The sequence below is a fragment of the Phycodurus eques genome, chromosome 3 (assembly GCF_024500275.1).
Source record: "Phycodurus eques isolate BA_2022a chromosome 3, UOR_Pequ_1.1, whole genome shotgun sequence".
NCBI classification, from domain to species: domain Eukaryota; kingdom Metazoa; phylum Chordata; class Actinopteri; order Syngnathiformes; family Syngnathidae; genus Phycodurus; species Phycodurus eques.
Window position 1 is genome coordinate 27,904,925 of NC_084527.1, and position 24,527 is coordinate 27,929,451.

At 41.3% G+C, this 24,527-nt stretch overlaps 1 protein-coding gene across 3 annotated transcripts in view; it reads right to left on the reverse strand.

Moving 5' to 3' along the window:
* Window positions 1-24,527, reverse strand: part of zdhhc8b (zinc finger DHHC-type palmitoyltransferase 8b) — a 68,863-nt gene that overhangs the window by 11,193 nt on the left and 33,143 nt on the right. Inside the window, exons 1-2 of one of the 3 annotated variants that reach the window (XM_061672982.1) lie at window positions 3,566-3,766; window positions 1,283-1,404 (exon numbers count right to left, since the gene is read on the reverse strand). In XM_061672982.1, coding sequence (XP_061528966.1) covers window positions 1,283-1,404; window positions 3,566-3,567 — 124 coding nt within the window. In that variant the 5' untranslated portion in view covers window positions 3,568-3,766. Of the gene's footprint in view, window positions 1-1,282; window positions 1,405-3,565; window positions 3,767-24,527 lie in introns of those variants that run through there. The other 2 variants (XM_061672981.1, XM_061672983.1) reach the window with 2 other exon arrangements.

A 24,527-nucleotide genomic window follows, 5' to 3' on the forward strand; every position in this document is an offset into this window, starting at 1 on the left:
CTTACTTTTGAACATAAATATCTGTACTTTCTACTCCTTTCCATGTTAAAAAAGGAGGTTGTTACTTTAAAAACCTTCGAAGGTTAGCGGAAACACAGCGTAAAACAACGGGGGTGGGAAAACTGCCGACTTGTTACAGCGTTTTTTTGTTTTTTGTTTTTTTTAAATAGACCTTAATTCCTATAAAAGGAATATCTTCAAATGGCGGGTATTGTCTGCCGTTTTTCCCCTCACGTTTTAAGCAGTTCCAAACAAAATTATTATGCAAACCCGATAAAAGGACATCAAAGATGATCAAAATTAAATAGAAAAAAAACAGTGATGGAAAGGGACCTTTAATATTTACTTTAATAATAAAGTAATTTCTTTATTTAAATGCTACTTGTAGAAAACTGAGCAATTAAAAAAAAAAAAAAAAAAAAAGTAATAACAAAATCCTCCCTTCTTCTTAATTCCCCTTATTGTATCTAATATTCAGGAAAATATCCAAATGAACTGATGAAAAGGGTTTACTCCTCTGTACAGCATTCATCTTAGAGTTGGTGTGTTTGTGCATGCAGTTAGATTAAGTACAGGATATTATTTTGCATAAAACCCAAGATTTGCATTTTCTGCGACCGCTTTGCTCAATAACTCTTGCAAGGTGAAAGGTTGTTCGTGAAAATTAAACTATTGACTTGACCGAAATATAGCGGATGCTGAAAACACATGAAAAGGCTTTGTCATCTTCATTATACAGTACATTTGTGGACTGAAAAATGCTAACTAAATGAGGTAGAAATCTGCTATATACCATACATGGCTCTTAGAGTTTTGGGATAGCACTTCCCACAGAAATACATGCACTGGATGAAAGATAATTACTGCTATATGGGAAGAGGCGATTGTTCCTCTTGACAGGTGCTTATCATCCACGAGCACATCACAAACACCGCCCGGAGGGGAGAGTTCTATCTCCACTGTTTAAACCTGGATAGACTCACTGCTTAAATTAGTCCAGTCTGTCTTTAAATATGTGAAGCATGTTAAGGCTTGTAAAACATCGGGGGGTTATGACTAGTAGACCAAACATCGTGTGTAATCTCAAATTAAATCAGGTCTGAATAATTTAGTAGGATTTTGAACAGAAAGCAATGCGTTGTTATTAAACTAAAAACCAAGACAATTTCAGTTGCTTCTTAAGTGACATTAGTACTAAATGTAGCAACTGTTCAGTACAACACGTCTGTAAACATGGAGCTCGAATAAGCACAGTGATACATACAGAGAGCTGCACACAAACCTCGAGGGTAGACACCAGGGTCCATGAAGGTCGCCATGCTGAAGTTGGCCAAGACAAAGAGGAAGACGAGGCCATTGTAGAGAGGCACGATAGGGGAGATCACTTTGGTCAACCAGGGGCACCTGAAGGAACAAATGTCGACATATTCAAAAACACACATCAATACACTTTGATGTTCCGATCCTCTGAACGTCTCTGAACGACGCGCGATCAGTCAATGCACTTTAAGTGAGCCCTTGTTCTTGTTTTGAAATGATCAATAACCATCATGGGTAACACGATTCCAGGGAGTGAAACAGTACAGGGTGAAGTGGCTAGATTTCAGAAAAACAGACATAACACAGCAGTGACACGAAATACAGAAATGTCTTTTAGAAAAGTAGACTACATTGACAAGACATCCCTAAATAAGCTCCGTCTGTTCAAGACAATATTGAAATGAGTTGGCGCAGTACAGTGTTTGTGGAAAACTGGCCCAAAGTACACTCTGTATGAAACGATATCCATCCATCCATTTTCTGTGCCGCTTATCCTCACTTGGGTCGTGAGTAAGGTGGACCCCAAGGATTAGTTCCCAGCCAATACGGTTTTATGAATTCTTAATATCTATTAGAAACCTATCATGAAATGTTTTCCAAGCTTGAGTCGCAGACAGCATACCTCATCTGACCTCTGCGCAGGGTTCACTTCCCACTCATTGACAAATTTATGAATCTGAGTGGGAATGGTTTCTGTCTTAATACTGTGTTTGACTGGCGACCGGTGCAGTGTCTCTGTGAAGTCTGCCTTTCACCTGATATCATCTGGGATAGGCTCCACTCCCCGTGACCCTGAACAGGATACGCATATAGCTCCGTGGTTCTCAGACGTTTTACACAAAGTACCAAAAAAAAATAAAAAATAAAAAAAAAACAGTGCTCTGCGAGCACCACTATCATGCCCAACATTAAAATACAGGAGCACAGTAAACCTAAGTGCACTTAAACATAGTAAAATTAAAATCTGTACTTAAATAATGATTCAATTAGAATATATTACTCATAAGGTCAATACAAATTGTACCTCAATACATCTTTGAAAACAAACTGTTCTAAAAGTTTAAATGCATTGATTGAATGATTGATTGTACTTTCAGGTACACCTCACGGCACAATATCTGCATCGACCTGATTAATCCTTGTGGCCATCTAAAATAGATCCATGTATTTTCCATTTGTTTTCCCTGACTGATGACCTGAGATCCTTCGATTTTGTAGATGTAAGCATATGTAGCATCAAAAGCTAGACAGCATATTGTCCCTATTATGCTGCTGCATAAGAAAATCTAAAATATTAGAACGACACCACTGCAAACTGCAACCACGATAATCAAACGTATTGTCAAATCACATTAAATCAACCAAATTGAGCATTATCGTCATGGTAAAGGCTGATTTATTTTTTTATGCAACTATTGTATTTTTACTTTTTCTCAGCTTTTTGTTGAGGCTGTCCAAAGTGGAACAAAAGCATGAATTCTCTGTGGTAACTAAAATGCTTTCAAACATATGATGACGAGGTAACAGAGCGGTTACAATCAGCGTTGAAATCGCCTCATCCGGCCCGGCATGCCAAGGCAAAAGAGGAGCATATAGACAACATTGATGCAAAGGAATATAAAAGAAATGAAAATCATATTTCATCTCTGGCTTTTGAAGAAAGAGGAGAGGAATGGCAGAGAAAAGGAGGCTTAAAGAGGAATAATCCAAAGCTTCATCTTCATGCTGGCAGAGTGATACATTGCCTCCATGTGAACCACAGTCAGATTGATATGAGTTAGCAAATTAAAGCAAATATATATATATATATATATATATATATAGAGCGAGAGAGAGAGAGAGAGAGAGAGAGAGAGAAAATATGGTTATCCCAAATACTACAATCTGTGCGAAGGTTTAAGACAAAATGCAGCTAAGACGTTTTACTAATGTTCAGAAAAATATTCAGTCAAGTTACAACCATGATACTGTCCCCTTCTAAAAGCAATTTTCGTATCCCACAGCTGTATGAAACTTGATGAGAACACAGCAATGCACTAACAGGGCGACTGAAGAATGTTACCAGTGACATTGGACTGAATGACTGCTGACATGTATTCAGCTCATGACATTATTGTAGCATATTATCTATCTATCTATCTATCGATCTATATATATATATATATAACATCAATATTAAGCAGTTGTTGACTTCAGCGAACCCATTTTCGGCGTCATTGGATTGACAGGCGAAGGTCTCACTCACATCGCAGTCCAGCAGTCCGATTGTGGGCCTTGTTTTCCATTTTATTTAGCCTTTAGGTAAAAGGTAAAAGCTTATTGAGAGCTCAAATCTCTTGTTCAAAGCCACGAGGCAGCAGAATAACCATATTCTACATTATAGCCGGCAGATATGAAAACTCATTCTTATGAAGAAAAACTTAGTAACTTCATAGTTCTGGACCAGTTGAGGTTGATGTAAAAGTTTAACTGGTCCACCAGTAGGGAGAGAGTTACAATAATCGGCATTGACAAGGATGACGGTGCTGGGTGTGAGGGCTGGACGGTCGCCATTGATGTTGCGTAAATGGAAGTATGCAGACCGTGTAATGTTCTTGATATGTGCTTTGACTCTTAACTTGAGGGGAGAGAGGCACAATGGAGCTGTCATTGAAAAGTAAAAAAAAAAATAAAGGAAATACATGGGGAAAAAAAGATCTTTCCAAGGTGGATTTTGAAATGCTGAGCAGAAACTCAGTTTGAGAAAGTTCAGAGTGAACCAAGTTGTGATATCTGCGAGGCAGTATGTGAGGAAGGATGGTGGAAGGGATGTATTAGGTTTGGAGGAGATGAAAATTTGGTTGTCACTTGCAGAGCAGTTACACTGGATACCAAATTTTTTGAGAATTTGACCGAGTGGGCGGACGACATGAAAAGGAGTGGGCCGAAAAGACGGCTTTGAGGAACACCGGATTTGACTGGGTAGTGCTGGGATTTGAAAGTTTGGAGTTGGATAAAGTGACACCTGAGAGAGACAGTATAACTTGAACCAGGAGAGAGGGATATCTGAAAATACATTGGAAGCTAGTCTGTCGAGGAGGATTGTACAGGAGACGGTATAAAATGCTGCATTGAGGTCAAGGAGGATGACAATTGTTAAGAGTCCTGAATACGGTTCCATGCTGTTTAGTGGACAAAAAGCAGATGAGGATCGGTGCCAGGTTTCTTGAGTGCTGGAGTTATTAGTTATAGTCATAAAAATATATATATATTTTTTTAAATTGCCAAATGGAGGAGCAATTATGTAATATTATTGGCCAATTATAAGGGTTCCCTCACAGACCATATTAGGTAAGGGACAACAAGGGGAACTGCATCATCTGCGTCTGTAAAGACAGTGAAGAGTGAACCAAATTAATTATAATAATAATTAAAAAAAAAAAAAAAACATGATTGTTTTTAAAGCATAATAATTCACACCGTTCTTTTATTGGTTCACTTGTGAGCAACTTTGAGCACCCTTGAGTGCAACTATAACTGCAATGTGGCCCGCAATGAAAACAAATTTGACTTCCCTGCATCAGGTGGTCTGAGGATGGTGTTGATAGTGGAGAAAAGAGTTATGGTGTTTCCATCGGCGGATCATAGTAGTCAGTAGTGGTTGGACTGGAGCGAGGGCACCCTTATAGAGTTCTATGTGGTCACTGTATATGTTTTTACAGATGGTAATTTGTGTTTTATTATATAGGCGTTCCACAATTCAGGGATAAACCACATTACAAAAACATGCATGTTATGTTATGTTAATTGAATACTCTAAATTGTCCTTAGGTGTGTATGTGATTGTGAATGGTTTTCTATTTGTGTCCTGCCATTGGCTGGCAACCAGTCCAGGGTGTAACTGGCCTCTCGCCTAAACACAGCTGGCAAAGGCTCCAGCTCACCCGTGATCCTAACGAGGACGAGGCGGCATACAATACGGATAGATAAATGGATTAAGTCTGTACAGTACGCTCCACTTCTAACAGTAATGTCCGTAGTGATGCTGAACACCATGGCGTGTCAAGGAAATAACCCAAATCGTTTTGAAGCCACTATTTTGTCACACACTTGATGAATATTGTGCATTGTGAAACTTATGATTAAAGTGGTAGCGTTCAGTGATGTCAATGATCATCTGACTCTCATTAAACTAAGGAACCAAACATAAGGAAAAGTCCCTGATGTCTGAGCGGGAAGTGTGAGTAAGCGCCATGGGAGTCGACGGGACATTTTTCAAACATTTGGTCATAAAAACAAGTAGTCGCACATGAGGGGGAAAACTGTGTGTGCTTGTCAATGCTTGTGTCAAGACATCCTACCTCAATCTTCCATGTTTGTGTAGAACGAGGAACGTATCTACAGTATCTTATTCAGTCGTTCCGAACGAGAAGGTCAGTTGAGTGTGTTGTGTAGTATAATATCCCCAGAGGGAGAAGACACATGTGCTGCCTGTCTTTATTGCTGCCAAACTCCATGGGTCAGCTGGGATAAATCAAGCTCATAAACCGCAGACCAGAGGCTTTACTTAAGGTGTACAGCTACTATGTTCGGGTACTCGGACCACAATAGTGAGGGCACTGAACGCTGCCGAGGTGCAGCTGGTGCCGGAATGTGTGTGTAAAGCTCTCCCGGCCAGAAATATGTAACAGTGTGAAACTCAAGCTGAGTATTAGATTTAGATAGAGGGGATGAGAGGCTGGATTGTGACGAGCAGCCCTTAGACAAGGCTGCTCAGGGAAGTAAATCCGACAGAAGTTGTCTTGTGTCACATTCCTAAACTCTCATTCTACAGAGGACTGCAACCTGCATGTGTGGTCACTGCCAAGTACTCGGACAGACCAATGTAAGGGACTGATTTTATGGCAACAAGAAAAGACGGCTGTTGTTATCTGGCTGTTGTGATGACCACGGCAAACCTCGACAGTAGGTTTACACAACAACAATCATTAAAATAAAGTTTGGGTATTTCAAATGTTTGCCATACAAACGGGAACCTTGTCACTGCAGTGTGATCACTGCAGTGTGCAACGTTTCTATATTCTGGAAACTCAAGTAAAAAAAGTTTCACCATTGACGTTACAAATGGGCTAAAATGTCTAATTGAATCTCGCGGACCACATTTATTGTCAGAAATCGTGATACCAAATCTTCACCAGAACTTGACAGGTGAGAACTCTCAGAGAACTTCTTGGCGGCAAGAGATGTGAGCAATTGAGCTGTAACTGTGACAAGACAGTCCAGAAAGACAGCAGACGGTAGGTAATAGAGACAGAATCATACACAAAGTGACTGAATGTAAAAGTCTCTCAAAGACGTAGCAGAATTTGAGCCAGAAACGACACGTGTCGTTGACCTCATTGCGCGAGCCTAAATGAAGCGCGACCCGTCACCATGGACTCCGTCCAATCCTCTTCAGCCCAATACAAGAGTGTTTTGGCTGTTATCTGCTATTACCATCTGCAAACGGTTCAATCACGACCAGTGAGGTTAGTCCGGTTCTCCTCACACCTCCTACGGGAAACTGAGATTGAGCTTGGATTGAACAAACATGCACACGCACACACAGCTCTCTGGAGAACAGAGCAATCCTCTCAGCCCGCAGCTGACACCATGTGGGATGTCGTAGGGTTTGAATAAGGCTGAGCATGTTGTTTGTAAAAGCTGATGATCACTGATGTGACGTGCTAAAATATGAACGGGACAAAGAGGAGCGCTCAACAAACTTGTTGTATAAAACCGCCCTGTTTGTTAGAACAGACTGCATTATAAATGACACTGTGTTCAGTCATGTGCTGCTTGGTGTACAGTGCTGGCACTTAATAGATCAGCTGTTTGCCTTGCGTTCAGAGTGGTACTTGCTGAAATAACAACCATCAAACCCTTGCAAAAAAAAAAAAAAAAAAAAAAAGCAAAGAAATCATTTTAATTCCCACTGCTATCAATGGTGATATATTTGAAGGTTAATTTTTGCTGCTAGGCAGCACAGTGGCCGACTCGTTAGCACATCTGCCTCACAGTTCTCAGAATTCAAATTTCGGCCTTGCCTGTGTGGAGTTTCCATGTTCTCCCCAGGCACTCCGGTTTTCTCCCACATCCCAAAAACATGCATGGTAGGTTAATTGAAAACTCTAAATTGCCCGTAGGCGTGAATGTGAGTCCAAATGATGGTTTGTTTGTATGTGCCATGTGATTGGCTGGCGACCAGTTCAGGGTGTACCCTGTTTCTCGCCCAGAGTCGGCTGGGATAGGCTCCAGGATGCCCGCGACCCTAGTGAGGAAACGCAGTTAAGACAATGGATGGATGGATCTTTGCTGTTGCACAGTTAATCAGCATAGTGAACAATTAATCGGTCAGTTTGAAGCAAACAACCAAGTTCTGTGTAAGACGGGTTGGCAGATAGCCTTTAGCTCCAGACTTTTTTCTGCCGAGAGACCTGAAATCAGGTCATTCGAATTTCTCGAGCTTATCTACGTCACTAGCGAAGATCTCTGCCTTCCCTTTCTGTTCCCAAGCCAGCGCTGTCAACATAACAAGCGTGCTCTCACAAGTGGGTCTTCTACACGGAGCCAACCAATCAGAGGAAAGGGGGCGGTCTTGGCCAACTATGGACAAAGCAGATACAAAACTGGGTCAAGCAGGAATAGCTGTCAGGGGGGCCTTTTCTGGACACTCGTATGACAAAACCAAGGTGTTTTTTTAAAATGAAGGCTGGAGGTCTAAATAGCCAAAATACAGGACCTTTAATATTGTGAGTGACTGAATATTTGTTTTCATTTATGTGACAGCAGTTTTTTTTTTAATATCAGTCTGAATTTATTATGATGGGTAGATATTCTTTGAAGCATTTACCCACACCTCTTCATCATGCAGGATATCATATCATACGTTCCTACAGAATGGAACCTCAAAGTTGAATGCTTGTAAAGTCTTACAATTTGGAGTAACCAAAACTGTTTGAGGAAAAATAAGCCTCTCAAGTCCGATAAAAACACGGAAGTCGAATTGTCATGATTCAAGACATCAGTCGATGCTGTGAGAGTTCAACACATCTTGTGAAACTTCAGCTCAGTCAGTACCTTGTTAAAGTATAGTAATTAACTCCACAAAAGATTACCTTATTTCGCCACTTGTATGACAGTTAAGAATGATAAAAAGCATATGAAGCCACCAGCCTTCAGCAAGCCTCCTTCTCCTCACTAACCCTTCAGCTAAAATCGATTTCTATGACTAGAAAATGGTCTGAAGTCGTTATTGAAGCAGAGGATGCATTATTTCATCAAAGAATGTAGTTGGAGACTGAGACTAGAAGTCATTTATGTTCAGCTTGTCCTCTCTAGTGTTGTAGTTGGTTGATGTCTAGATCCACCCATAGGTGACATATATTGATTTACTTTCCTCATCTTTCTCACAGCTAATGTCCTGTCTTCTGTTGGCTTCACTTCCTATACTATGTAGTTATCTTTTCACTGTTTCTTCTTTTTTTTTGGTTGTTTTTTTGCGACAACCCTTTAAAACTTTGTTATGTCTGACTGAAATTTTCAATAAAAATTCATCAGAATACAAAGAACCACAGTGGCATCTTAAAAACTCCAGTGTGGCACAGTAAAACTGTTCTGCCATAAAAGGGAGAGAGAGCCTCCTTTCTGCTTGACCTAACAGCCGAACAGGACACGAACAAACAAATAAATAAACAAACAAACAAATAAATAAATAAATGAGAATAGAGCTCTTAAATTGTCAGTAACGTGAAGCCTGGCAACAGATAATACTCTAGCATTAACTCTTCCTTTGACATGCCACAGTGCTTTCAATTCAGTTCCATGCTAAGCTGATTTTGATAAACGCCTCCTCCATCTCTCTGATTTATAGTGATCTAAGTAACCCCAGTGACTCCGTTCGACTTGAAAGATAAATATTATTGGATATTCAAAATTGTAATATAAAATGCTTCACTCTAAGCAATCATACAGTATATGATGCTGCAAGGCTCAGTGCATGGACTGAAAGATGAAAAGATTGAGGCTGCTGTCAGATTGAATATACTGTAGATTTAGGACTAAACACTACATTTAACTCGGCCAGTTCGGCAGCTCAATGACAAACTGGACCACACTTATTTTACTTTGACACAAAATTTCAATACAAAATGGATTTTACTAACTAAGATGACCCCTTAAAAATATTGGATGTCTGACAAAATGTAGTAGTATGTTTCTTCAAATACAATTGGTCAAATCATTTTGTGTGTGTGTGAACAACAGTATTAATTGGAGAGCAATAAATATTTGCTTTTGGATATGACCGTTAGAACAAGCAAAGGAACATTGTCCTCTATCAGTGAAACTTTTCAAAAAACATAAAGAAACAAATACTTATACTAATTTCTATGAGATGGCTCTCGTGTTAAGTGTTTTTTTTTGATGCAATGAACTCACCTATGATCACACTGTAAGAAAAATTCAATATTTCAGAACTGGTTCATGTTTTGATTTTACTAATTCACCTTGTCCAAAAGTGCCAAATTGTTCTATGTTGAGGAATGGCGTCACTACTAGGAGTCATTAAAATAAATATTTAACATTTTGTATGGACATTGTACATGATGGACTGTTGGCATTACGCAATAAAAGCAAGCGATTAATCTCAGGCTATAATTTATAGGAGTATGAGAAAGAGTGGAAAACAATGGTTGATAACTTTAGTTGTTCCCCACCTTCCTGGTCTCCTAATTGCTTACCCTACCCTTCTGTTATCCTCTTTGCCACTTTTGAATTGTGCTCTCAAATAATCCAACATATTTCTCTCCAAAAGCAGCCATTTCACATGCAATGTCAAATTCAGTTGAAACTCATGGGCTGTCAATCTGTTTTAATCTTCACAGATGAGTAATTACAGCACAGGTGTCAAATAGTGGCCAGACCCGGCCCGCCACATCATTTTATGTGGCCCGCAAGAGTGTGCATCGACTTTGTGTTTCTTGCTAAAATACCAAATTTGCAAATTGTCTTCACTTTTAAAAATATTGAGATATTGCAAGCATTTTTTTTGTTACCAACCCCCCCTTTTAAAATAAATGGATTAATACTGTAGTTGAACAAACAGTTTTTACTGGCTTCTGATTTCAAAACTAATTACCTATTCATTTGTATATACGTAATCATATGGGGCAATCATACATTCATATGAGTTCACAGCCATAACAGCCATCCGAGTGAAACCCTAACTAAGATGTGGCCCACGACAAGAGTTTGACACTCCTGACTTCTAGTGTCGAAATGTGGGAATGATTTATTGCATTCAAATTACAGCCACTAAATATGAAAATCCAGTAATGGTACTGTTAGAGGATTAAATTAGAGGATTAAACCAGAGAATTTTATTAATTTAGAAAATCTTGAGCCTCTCTGCTCGTAAATGATTGAATTGCACAGATTTAACATGAATTAACCTCATCTCCTGTGACTGTGCCACACTGATGTGTGAGAAACAAATTTGCAAAAGGATAAAATGTCCTTCACTTCAAGCTCAAAACCACTCTTATTTCCATCCAGTGTTCATTTCCTCAGTTGTTCCCCTTAATCCATCATAAATCACAAAGTGGAGGCAGGTGCTTTCACTTCACTCGAAGCCCACCTTCCCACACTCCTCCTCCATCTACTCTTCCTCCTCCCCAAAACTCATCAGTGGCCCCTTCAGATCTTCAGGGAGTTTAATTGCATATTGTCAAACAGTTGTTGTTCCCCCCCCCCTCCTCCCCTCACGGAAGGGTGGTGATCTAGATCTGCTGATGGGAGGTTTTTCTCTCTCTCTCTCTGGCACACACACACAAACACACATGCACACTGCAACAAGCATATGCAAACAAAAATCAGTCTCGTGGATCTTGCGCACGTGCATTCGCAGAGCTGGAGAGAAGAAAAGCAGGGCGTAGAGTCTCAGAGGAGATGGCGTACGCCAGCTTTGCAATGATGCCATAGTCCTCCTCTGTTTGGCTAGCTGCAGTCAGATATGTGACTGAATATTTTGCAAGCTTACCAGAGCCACAAAAGAAACAAATGTAGTCTACTGCGTCTTCAATCACGACACGCCAGTATGCGGTTCAACATCCTACGGCCTTACAGAGGAAACAAAGAGACCCATTGATGTAGTGAGCAGCAACAAGACAAAACAATGATTCTTTTAAGCCCCAGAGGCTGGCAGCACTGGGCAGGGTCCCACCAGTGTACTATGGGAACTTAGGAACAAAGAGGGGTCCAGACTGAGAATGGGGGGTGCGGTCAATAAATTTGGTTGACCTGCTGTCAATGGAGGCTCTGTAGCAGATTACAGCACTGGACAGCATGAGTTCACATATGTGAGTGGAAGCATTCACAGCAACACTGTTAACATAATTGATATTACAGCAGTGGTAACATTTAAAAGGAGACCGTCAGTATGTTCTTTCACAATTCACATGCCACAGCTGTTCGTAGATTCAATTCAAAATTGTTGCCAGAGGATGTACGTAAATATACAGTAGGTTGTGTAAGTAGATATAGGCTGTTAACGCAAAACCCCCAAAGTGTCCAGGGTAACCCTAACCACCCAGAAACAGCATCATTCTTCTACAAACCCATGGACTGACTCTAAAACGGAATTGTACCAGTGATTACGCTAAAAACAGTGCATCTCTCATAATGATTCTATTTCAGGCGGGTAGGACGTTTGGAGAGGGCTTGGGTTTATGGTCCAACGGCAGATGTAGACATCCATTTATTTATTTATTTATTTTTAATAAGAAATTATTTTTAATGCTCAGAGGTCATGAGGAAAAAAAGGATTGTCTGTTTGTCTGTCTGCCAGTCCATCTGTCCTATCTAGGATACTTGAAATGGCATTCAAGTCAGCAGAAGAAAAAAAAGAATGCGAATTTAGAATTTTGAGATTCAAATCATAACAAATTTAAGAATAACATCCTAATGCAGGCCCCTCCTTGAGCTGTCACCTTATCGTGGTGGAGGGGTTTGTGTGTCCCAATGATCCAAGAAGCTAAGTTGTCTGGGGCTTTATGCCCCTGGCAGGGTCACCCATGACAAACAGGTCCTCGGTGAGGGACCAGACAAAGCACAGCTCCAAAAATCCCTATGATGACAAACAATTTAGAAAGACGTTTTCCCTTGCCCGGACGCAGGTCACCGGGGCCCCCCTCTGGAGCCAGGCCTGGAGGTGGGGCTCGAAGGTGAGCGCCTGGTGGCCGGGCCTGCACCCATGGGGCCCGGCCGGGCACAGCCCGAAAGGGTAACGTGGGTCCCCCTTCCCATAGGCTCACCACCTGTGGGAGGGGCCATAGGGGTCGGGTGAAGTGTGAGGTGGGCGGTGGCCGGAGGCAGGGACCTTGGCGATCCGATCCCCGGCTACAGAAGGTAGATAGGTACGTGGAATGTCACCTCTCTGGCAGGGAAGGAGCCCGAGCTGGTGTGTGAGGTCGAGAAGTTCCGACAAAATATAGTCGGGCCTGCCTCCACACACAGCTTGGGGTCTGGGACCAGTCCTCTCGAGAGGGGTTGGACTCTTTTCAACTCTGGAGTTGCCCACGGTGAGAGGCGCCGAGCAGGTGTGGGTATACTTATTGCCCCGCCGACTCGGCGCCTGTACGTTGGGGTTCCCCCGGTGGACGAGAGGGTAGCCTCCCCCCGCCGTCGGGTGGGGCGGACGGGTCCTGACTGTTGTTTGTGCCTATGCACCAAACAGCAGTTAAGAGTACCCCACCCTTTTTGGAGTCCTTCAAAGGGGTGCTGGAGAGCGCTCCTGCTACGGACTCCATCGTTCTGCTGGGGGACTTCAATGCTCACGTGGGCAATGACAGTGAGACCTGGAAGGGCGTGATTGGGAGGAACGGCCCCCCACCCGATCAGGCGCATGTAATGGCGGCACCATCAACACTGTGTTTAGTGGGGATGGGGCGCTGCTGACCTCGACTCGGGAGGTTGTGAGTCGGTGGGGAGAATATTTCGAAGACCTCCACAATTCCACCGACACGCCTTCCCATGAGGAAACAGAGTGTTGGTTCTCTGAGGCGGGCTCTCTTATCTCTGGGTTTGATGTCACCGAGGTGATTAAAAAGCTCCTTGGTGGCAAGACCCCGGGGGTGGATGAGATTCGCCCGGAGTTCCTAAAGGCTCTGAATGTTGTGGGGCTGTCCTGGTTGACACGCCTCTGCAACATCGCGTGGACATCGGGGACAGTGCCTCTGGATTGGAAGACTGGGGTGGTGGTCCCCCTTTTTAAGAAGGGGGACCGGAGGGTGTTTTCCAACTACAGGGGGATCACACTCTTCAGCCTCCCTGGTAAGGTCTATTCAGTGGTGCTGGAGAGGAGTGTCCGTCAGAAAGTTTTATCTCAGATTCAGGAGGAGCTGTGTGGTTTTCGTCCTGGCCGTGGAACAGTGGACCAGTTCTACACCCTCGGCAGGGTCCTCGAGGTTGCATGGGAGCTCACCCTACCAGTTTTGTGGACTTTGAGAAGGCGTTCGACCGTGTCCCTCAGAGAGTCCTGTGGGGGGTGCTTCGGGATTATGGGGTACCGAACCCCCTGATACGGTCTGTTCGGTCCCGGTGTCAGAGCTTGGTCCGCATTGCCAGACAGTAAATCGATAAATTTCCGATGAGGGTTGGACTCCGTCGAGGCTGCCCTTTGTCACCGATTCTGTTCATTAGAATGAACAGAATTTCTAGGCGCAGCAGAGGTGTAGAGGGGGTCTGGTTTGGTGGCCTCAGAATTACATCTCTGCTTTTTGCAGATGATGTGGTTCTGTTGGCTTCATCAAGCCGTGATCTCCAATTCTCACTGGAGCGGTTCGCAGCCGAATGTGAAGCGGCTGGGATGAGAATCAGCACCTCCAAATCTGAGACCATGGTCCTCAGTCGGAAAAGGGTGGCGTACCCTCTACGGGTCGGGGATGAGATCCTGAGAAGTGGAGTAGTTCAAGTGTCTTGGGGTCTGTTTAGGATGCCTCCCGGACACCTCCCTGGTGAGTTGTTCTGGGCACGTCCCCCCGGGAGGAGACCCCAGGGACGACCCAGGACACGCTGGAGAGACTACATATCTCGCCTGGCCTGGGAGCGCCTCGGAAGAGCTGGAGGAAGTGGGCAGGGAGAGGGAAGTCTGGGCGTCCCTGCTAAAGCTACTGCCCCCGCGACCCAACCTCGGATAAGCAGTAGATAATGGATGGATGGATGGATACTACTGCAGGTACCTTCTGTGGATGTACGCAGTGTAGCTCCACCGAAAGCTTGGCATAAGGTTTGTAAAAAAAAAAAAAAAAAAAAGAAAACGAGCTCTCCGCAGAAGGAGGCGTCCATTAACCAAGCTCCGAGGAGCTGCACGGATATTCAAGATGGATGGCGACGGCGGCACAATGAATGGTAGAAAGTTTATCCAAAACAGCGTAAAAGATGACAAGGGCCGGCAGGCTAGCCAAATCACGCCAACCTATTACTGTCGTTCCAGTTCAATAGAATAAATAATAAATAAGCAAATTGGATTTTTCATTTGTTGGACTATTATTTCTGAATAGTACAAAGAGTAACATTTTTATTCTGATTCAGAAGTCATTCATCAATATGAATAGCGAGGTTTCAGAGAGCAAGTCCAAGCCCTAATATTAGATTTTAGTTATTATATTATTATTAAGCTGCTGACTGCACCAATTAGTAGGCACCAGGAGTACATATACTTGGCTTTTCAACAAAAACAAAAATCCTGCCTTTATAAACAAATTTAATAAAAACATTTAATGAAACTGACTTTTCCAGACATTTAAATGCTCGGAGGCATACAAGAATTCGGTAAACTATTTATGAAAAGGTGTTGACTTGCGAGCTGCAGGTCTGCCCTTACTACAAGGATGCCACTCAATGCCCTTGATATTCAGGTCATACCATCTGCTCTAGTTAAAGCGGGGACTTTAATATGGTGCTAACAGTTCTGTGAATTGTGCTCGAATGAAATTGTGTCACAATATGTAAGGTAAGGTCTGATCCGCTGATTGGTGCGCTGAGGTCGTTTTGTCCGTAGTAACCATTAACTCGGCTTTACACGATCAGGATTTTTGATCACCGATCAGCACGTTTAATAAAACGATAACCAATCACCGATTCGATCACAAGATGGAGCAATGTGTCCATTTACATGACTTGTTCATTTATGGTATATACTTGTGTACTGTATGACTTGTTCGTTTATTGTCTATACTTGTGTACTGTATACTGAGTACTGTATCCATCCATCCAACCATTTTCTGTACAGCTTATCCTCACTAGTGTCATGGGCGTGCTGGAGCCCATCCCAGCTCAAAATTATTCTCTAGCATTTTAGACAAAAGTTAAAACATCAATGACCTCAAGGGGGGCATTCAAAGATCGGGTCACTGACATAAGTTTAGGTCAAATCAACATTACAACATGACAGAAATAATGTATGCTAACTTACCGGAATTAAATTACTTTATTGCAATTAAATCACTTTAACAAATACTGTTAATGACATGCTTACTCTAACTTTCTCACTGTCCCGGCTATATGGACGGGTGTTGTTTAGAGTTTGCGTTCGTTTGACTTTTCCTCTCTTCCCCCCCACCCCATGCTGTATTGCTTGAACGCGGCATGCTCCTCATTGTGTACATTCTTCAGCTGCCCGATCAAATTAGTTGTGTTTAACAATTTAGATTACGTTCCCCACGACGTACTTCATGTGTGCACAGAGTGCAAATAACGAACGTGTTGTTTGTCTGAGGCAACGCAAAATAGTCCCACACCGACGACGTGTTTTTTCACCGACAAGATTGAAAAAACTTTATTGGCCGTCAGATAGTTACAGTACTGCGCCACAAGACACGTGACAGGGCTAAAAATAAACTAGCTTTTGGATTCATATGCAACGGCGACGCAGAGTTAAATGTCTTGCGCGGAGCCGATCGATGAACGTCATTGATCAGATCGGCGAATGACGACATGAAAGCCGATCAGCATAAAATGCTAATTATCGGCCGATACCGATCACACCGATCAGATCGGCGTAAAGTCCGCCATTAACCATATGCAGATATCAACCTTGATTCCCAGGTTCCACAGCTTCTTTACTGTAGTAAAGGGGTGTTAAGCACTACCCTTGCTCATGATATGAGTACACAGTATACAGATTTTTGAGAAGCATTACCATGTCAAATTTTCTGCTCATAGGACAGACCAACTGTTAGGAGTGGTTCACATGTTAAAACCTGAGGATGTTTACTGAGACAAATTAAGTTGCTCTGTGCAGTTGCTAGTGTAGTAGTTCAAATTGCAGGTTTTTGTGCAGTGGGAACTGGATTTATACCCACTTTTTCTAAATTGTCCTGTGATTGACGAGCAAACATTGTGTATCCCACTTCTCACTCACCCTCAAGTCACCTAGAATAGACTGCATTTTACTCATGAGGGTTTTAATTAGAATTTCACTGGTGTTTAGTTTGAGGACCTCTGATTTAGACCAACGGTTTTGTGTTTGCAGAGAACGACTGTGTTTATAAATACACATGCTATGTATAGTCACATGTGATTTAGTCTGCTTGAAGCCAGAAAAAAAATAAACCGGGCCGGCTGGGCGGAGCTAGCCAATATTCTGAAGCAATTAGGACTGGATATTTAAAGGTACAGGCAAAACGCATTATATGTTCTTTGGCCCACTGAACATGATCCACTCTGGTTATTTGAATGTAGACATTTGAATACAGTTCAAATAAGACTAAAATGCTGGCAATATAACACCCAGAGATGATACTATGGCACTCAGTAGTTACACACCTCTCCTAAGGACTTGGGTCATAGCCAGGCTAAGGTTTTAGGTCCAGAGGCACATGTAAACCTCAATCAAACATGAAGCAATTTTTTGTTTTTATTATTTGCTTGTAGATCACTTGTGAAATGCAGAAGCACGCATTTACTATGTTTACCTGGAGTATGCAGTTTGACTCCAGCTTGCAATGTTACTCTATATTTAAAGTGTCTAACATACTGTAAGAGAGTATAGCTTTTTTTTTTTTTTTTTTTTTTTTTTTTTTTTTGCAAAACACTGGACTCGCAGGTATGTTAATGTGTTGTCATTCAAGTTTATTCAAGGTTTCAATACTGACCAAGTGCTGAACTGTATATGACAACATCATGTGCCGAGTTGCCGTGTTCGTTTTGCAGTTGGTGCCTGCAGATTTTAGGGGGAATCATTTTTTTATGAAGACTCAATTATGATACTGTGTGATAATCACCACCGGCATTTGCCGAAAATATGCCATTTGCAATTAATACATTATTCTCTGATAAATTGAGTAAAATGTCAAAAAAGGTCCCAGTGTTAATAAAGTGGAGGAAAAAAAATCAACACTGAATTGAAATAGTTAAAATGTTACCACCTCAATCTTCAGTCAATAGTTTTAAGCAATCCTGCTAACAGACAAATGGTTAAACAAACAGTTTTGCAATTAACAACCTACATATTGGTGGGTGTTCTCAAACCTACCATAGAGAATCGATCCTTAAACAGTCTATGAAAATTAGTTTGAGATCCATGTTGCCAAATACCCTGAACAGATATGAACCTTCAGGCAGATGATATTGAACTGCACGATTGTGACTATAATATATACTGTGAATATAAACATGTTTATAAAGATTTTTGACCTGATTATCCCCAACAGTTTTACTATCGCTACACCCTGCCTTAGGCTCAGTCCCGTTAGGGCCATTCACCTATTAATGTAACCTGGTTTCATCGAGAGGGTGGATGCTTTTCAGCCCAGCTGTACTTGTAATAGCAAACAAGCGTTCAACCACCAGCATTTTTTCCAGTTGGTTCAGGGAAGAATAATGAGTTCTACAGCCCACTGCCCCACATCAGAGAACCACTCACTTACAGTATATAGAGTATATACACTCCGAGGCAGTCATTAGGGCACAGGGTGTGGTGGTAGTACATCCCAGCTACTCCAAAATAGAGCTCTGTTCTCTACTAATCCCAGATGAACAGGTGCTTCTATTTCAAGGACCAAATCCTCTCCAATCCACCCACTTAAATCCAAGTGCTTTCTCTCCTCTTGTAATATCATTGTGTGGAAGTTTTTCCTCGTACTGAGAGACAAAAGCACAGAATCAGTGAGGAAATTTAACTGAGAAACAAAATCACTTACACAGCCCTTCTCACTTGCTGGAAGAAAAGCATTAGTAACACACTACATTTACAGAACAAATTCCTATTTTCAGGTTACCCAAAGCACTTTTACAACTTTGCCGCAGTCATCTGTTCTCACAATGATGATGATGCAGGCTGCCATGTAAGGAAAGTAACCGACATTCACACACTGATGACACAGCATCAGGAGGAACCACACCAGTTGCATGAACTTTAGACAATGCCAATATAAAATAATAAATACTTCATAATGTTGTGTAAGGTAGTGATTTCCTTCATCCATTTTCGACACTCTTTGTCCGAATCCGGGCTGCGGGTGAGCTGCAGCCTATCCCGGCTGACTTTGGGCTCACATACTGTATGTACAAGTCACAAGTCTCAAATCCTAACCTTTAGGTTTCAAGCAAGTCCCAAGTTACTGTGGCAAAAATCAAGCAAGTCCCTACTAAATTTTAAACAAGTCGTAAGTCAAATCATACAATCTTGCTCAGTCACAACATGCTCTATATTGGAGTGATAATAAAAGGTTTTGTTCACTGATCAGAATACAGTAGAAAAAAAATATAATTACACCGATAAAAATTAAATGGGTAACAATGAGTGAGTGTATGAAATACAAGTTATAGATACGTATATATGGTGTATTTACACACACATATATATTTACATACATACATATATAATATCTTATGAAGAATCTGTGCCGCCCACTATAGTTTTGTTTTGCCAATTAGCCAGAACCAAACACAACAAAAGGGAGTCTTTGGGGATTCGAGTTATATGAAAACAAAACCTTCTTCAAGAAGTTAGAAACAAGAACGTTTCAAGGATCCTTTTTAATCACCCATCAAATTTAAGTTTTCAGAGTGTTGTGAAGACAGCAGTAGCCAACATAAACCAAAGAAGACAACACACGGCAGTAATATATGCAATCCAACACAATAAATGGATACAACTAAAGATAAATGAAAATCAGCTAGTGACACATAAAAACACATGCATTACACGAGTGACTTTAAAAATCCAATGAACAGCTGGGACGGAAGTAGGATGAACTTGTTTTCAAAAGATGTGTGTGATGGAGGTGTTTGTTGCAACCAGGGAGCCAATTAAGGACAGCAATGATGTAGTCCGAGTGTTGAAGCAGCAGTTTTATCATCTCCATCATCTGCCATTCTACAAAGTCAACATCACGGAAGCAAAAATTAGGGGTTGTACTTGGGAAGCTGAGGCGCCATACTTGGTTTTAGACCAGGGATCCTTAATTCAAAGCTAACATTCAGGTCATTTTAAAGCTGTGGTCTGGAACATCACGATGTATATTTTGCATTACAATTCAGTCCCGAGCACAGGTAGTGTGGTCGTAACTGCTGCTGCCATTCATGAAGATAGCACGGGTTCGATTCACGGCCAGTGTCCCAATACCGCGCCACGGCCAGCACAGGATTTCAGATGTATTAATTGTAGCCGTTTACCTAGCCCCGATTTCTAATGCTAATGCTAGTAGACTTGTGCACTCAGAAAACAAAAACAAAAAAACCCACAGACGTTTTCTTCACGGTTGAAATATATTTTAATCATGTAAACCTGACAAATACTCTCCGCTTACGTTTTTATGATGACCACAGAAAAAGATTACATTGCATACAAAATAAAAGTAATATTCCTGAATAATAAAATATTATATTGATTTTTTAAAGCTTTATTACTGAATAATAAAACATTATATTGATTTTTGTGAAGCTTTTATTCCTTCAGAGATGGGGGGACTCAAGTCAATTGACTTGACTTGACTCGAGGTGACTTGAATCAATCGACTTGACTCGAATCAATTGAGTTGACTCGAGGCGACTCGAGTCGCCAGTTTTATGACTTGAGACTTGCTTGCCAAATAGTTCAGAAAGACTTGACTTTAGACTTGGTAGCCAAGAGACTTCACTTGACTTTGACTTGAACGACATGACTTAACAAGTCATCTCATTTAGAGTTGGAAATCTGCAGTTTGCCTTTTTTTTTTTTTTTTTTTTTTTTTTTTTATGTAAGAAAATGGATTACGTTTTGGATGAGTAATTCGCGCCAACCTGGCAACACAGTCTGTGTTGTTGCGCAACTGGCAGTGTGACGTAACCACCTGCATGAACAATGATGGAAGGCGCTCCAAAGATAATACAATTTGGTTTCAAGGATTGTGTTGTCGATGAAGTCTGCAAAAAGAGCATGGTAATTTGCATGGTTTGCAACTCGCGCATTAAAGACAGAACAAGAACAACGAACTTCATCCGTCACTGCCATTTCACCAATAAAATGTCATCTGTTGTGTCTGCGGTAAAGCTGCCTGCCCTGTGTTTTTAAAATTGAGACAACAGCACCTGAAACATAACCTTTAATGACCACTGTCAATTGTCGAGAGTCAGTGCTTCGAAATAAATTAACAAACCCGACTGAGGGATTTAATTAAAGTAGAGGACACAGGAGGAATGCAGATTTCACAAGACTTAGGATTCCAACATTTTTATGGATTCCAACATTTTTATGTCATCTATTTTTCCCTCACTTATGAATCTCTTTCATCTTCCATTAGCCCATTAGGTACACATCTAATTACGTTTAACCAACAAAAAAAGCTTTTGCTTAATTGCGTTCTCTTAAGAACCGTAGGCGTTTATAAAAAAAAAAAAAAAAAAAAAAAAAAGAACCGTAGGAGTTACAAGGCTGTCATCACCAAAGTACACAGCATAGTTTTTTCAGAAACAAACTTCAGTTAAATTGACTTTGAAATACAACTTTAAAACAATTCCGTGCAATAAAATAAATAAATCATAATCTTAGTTGCTGTTTATTTAACTTTTATAAGGTGTGAATACTTTTTTTAGTTCTATGATTTGTGAAAAAAACATTTTATTACCATTCCAAAATATGTTGCGACTGGAGCAAGATTGTATGACTTGACTTGCTTAAACCAAGTAATGACTTCACCTGACTAGCTTAAAATTTAGTGGCGACTGGACTTGACTTGCTTGATTTTTTTTTTCCCGGATTGACTTGTTACTTGCTTGAAACTCGAAGGTTAAGACTTGAGAGTTGCTTGTGACCTGGACATACAGTATGTGACTTACTCCCAACTCTGGTGAGTGGTGGTGTAAAGCTGAAATGATTTAGCGGAGGGGGTCTGACAACGCTTTTTCTAGGATACTGAGTGTACAATAAATGTACGATCAAAGATGCTCAACAAATGTCACTGGCTTTCTTCTAACACATACACATACTAGTGCTCAGACATACAAACACCAAAGGAAATGAAAAGGTGACCAAAAAAAACCAAAAAAAACTGTGTGTGTGGGGGGGGGGGTCTGGTGGGATCCCCAGGCTCGCACAGAGAATTTTAACATGAATTAAGCAATCTGGAAGACTGAAGAATACAATAAGGCAAAATAACTATTTTCTTCACGCAGAAAAACATTTATTTACACCCCTCAAGTACATGTTGATGTAAGAATTTAAGATTAAAATTAAATTTGCCTCATTTCTTTGCTTATATAATGATATAGTTTACATAATTTTCAGTCGATTTTTTACAAAAATGCTAGCTAGATTGCCAATTCTGGTGATCGGCAACGGACCAGAAACACAGTATTATTTATAGAAGTAGTGGATTTTGAACCCTGTTCAATGTACTGTAATTTTCCCCCTTGTGCCAGAAACCAATTTGTCTCATTTCCAGTACCACCGGGTTTCTCTAAACCCCCTGACAGAACGGCCCAAGGCGCTGTTAGAAAACCCTCCCAAGAACCAGTGGGGTTTGGATGCAAAAAGGATAATCACACTTTTGCTATCATGGTATAAATGTGCGGATGAAGTCAGGCAGGAAGTAGGTTTCCTCTAAATTCTATTGTCGCAGTCCAAATGTTGTTAAAGTGGAATTAAGGTTGACAGAGCCCTGGGGCTCGTCTGAGAAGCCAACTATTCACACGAGCATAATCACAACCTTTCTGGATATGAATTTTGTGCTGTGGCTTTTGTTGCAGTCACAATGCGTTGGCTGCTACAAACCAGCAACATTCGAAAAGAATAAAAAAGGCCAGGGGTGCTTGAATATCGGATGCTGTTCCAAGCCAACTAAAAAGCCACTGTTTGCTTTGGCCTGGCTTGACAAGTTCTCCATGAAGAATAGAAAAGATCCATACCTGCATTTATCATGAATTGATGCTGATTTATGTGCTCCAATGTGCCTGGCTTTGAAAATCTAAAGTTTGTAAATGCTCCCATCCATCCATTTTCTATACCTCTTATATCGGTCCTGAACTGGCCCTGAACTGGATGCCAGCCAATCACAGGGCACATATAGATAACGAGCCGTTTCACACTCCCATTTACACCTAAAGACAATTTAAAGTTTTCATTAAGCGTAACGTACATGGTTTGAATTTGATACTTTCTCTCTTTGGGCAGTCAAGCATTCCTCTTTGAAGCACCTCTTAAGCTCTACGAGGTTGGATGAGAAGCGTCTCCGCGTGGCCATTTTCCGATCTCTGCAGAGATGATCAATCAGATTCCAGCTAGACTCCGATCGGGTCACTCAAGGACATTGACAGAGTTGTCCCGAAGTCACTCCTTTGATATATTGGCTGTGTGGTCGGGGGTTTTGTCCTGCTGAAGCTGAACCATCGCCTCAGTCTGAGGACAAGAGCACTTTAGAGCAAGTTTTTATCCAGGACGTCTCTTTACATTGCAGCATTCATCTTTCCCTCGGTCCTGACTAGTCTCCCAGTTCCTGCCGCTGAGAAACATTCCCACAGAATGATGCTGCCACTGCTGCGCGTCAATGTGTTGATGGTATTGATTGGTTTCCTCCAAACATGACATCTGGCATTCAAATCAAAGAGTTTAATTTTATCTCATCAGACGAGAGAATTTTGTCTCTCATGGTTTGAGAGTCCTTCAGGTTCCTTTGGACAAATGGTTGTCCTTCTGGTGGGTTCTCCCGTTTCAATAGAGGAATGCTGGAGCTCTTACGCAGTGACAATCAGGTTCTTGGCCGCCTCCCTGTCTATGGCCCATCGTTCCCGATAGATTAGTTTAAACAGGCTGTCAGCTATCGGACAAGTCCGAAAGCATGTCCTAGGACAGCGCAATACACAAACATCAATCAAGTGCGACATTAGTTGGAAATACGTGATTGCTTAAAAGCTTTTTAAATTTGGATGACGATGTGCACATTAGAACACAGTAATGTTGATTGTATTGTTTGTGGTGCTTTTGGGGGAGACCAAATCTTTAAAAAAAAGACTCATACTCGGCTATGTAATCGATACTATGAATACATAGCTGTCATTTTAAGCGAAACTGGAAAAGGGCAAGTCGTATTATCGGCAACAGCTATAACATCAACATATAATATGCAAAGAGCCGTTTAACGTGTAGAAATGTCTCAATGGATGATCAGTGGAAACAGCATGCACCTGAGCTCATTCATCGACTTCATGGAAAAAGGCTGTGAATACTTGTACATGTGATTTGTTAGTTTCTTATTTTCAATAAATTTGCACCCAAAAAAAACCCAACAGCAAACAACTGGGTATTGTGTGTAGGATTTAGAGGGGACAATGAATTTATTCCTTTTTGGAATAAGTCTGTTACATAACAAAATGTGGAAAAGTGAAGCACTGTGAGTACTTTCCAGAGGATTTTTAGCACACGGCGTGTGCTCCTAGAATTGTGCCATGAGATAAATAGGTTTGATTTGGCACCATATGGAGTAAATATAAAAGGTTGATTAATTTCACAACAAAACTTTATGGGGGATGACAATGCAAAATGCTTTGAGGATAAAGGAATATGTGAAGCCTAAATGTTCCCTAGTAAATATGACTTACTGTCCGTTTTGCACCGTCCGCGGACGGGGTAGAAACTTTACAACATTAAAGTGTCAGTGTGTGCGCGTGCCTGCGTAGTTACTGAGGCTTTTCAAAAGTGGCTCAGTGTTCGA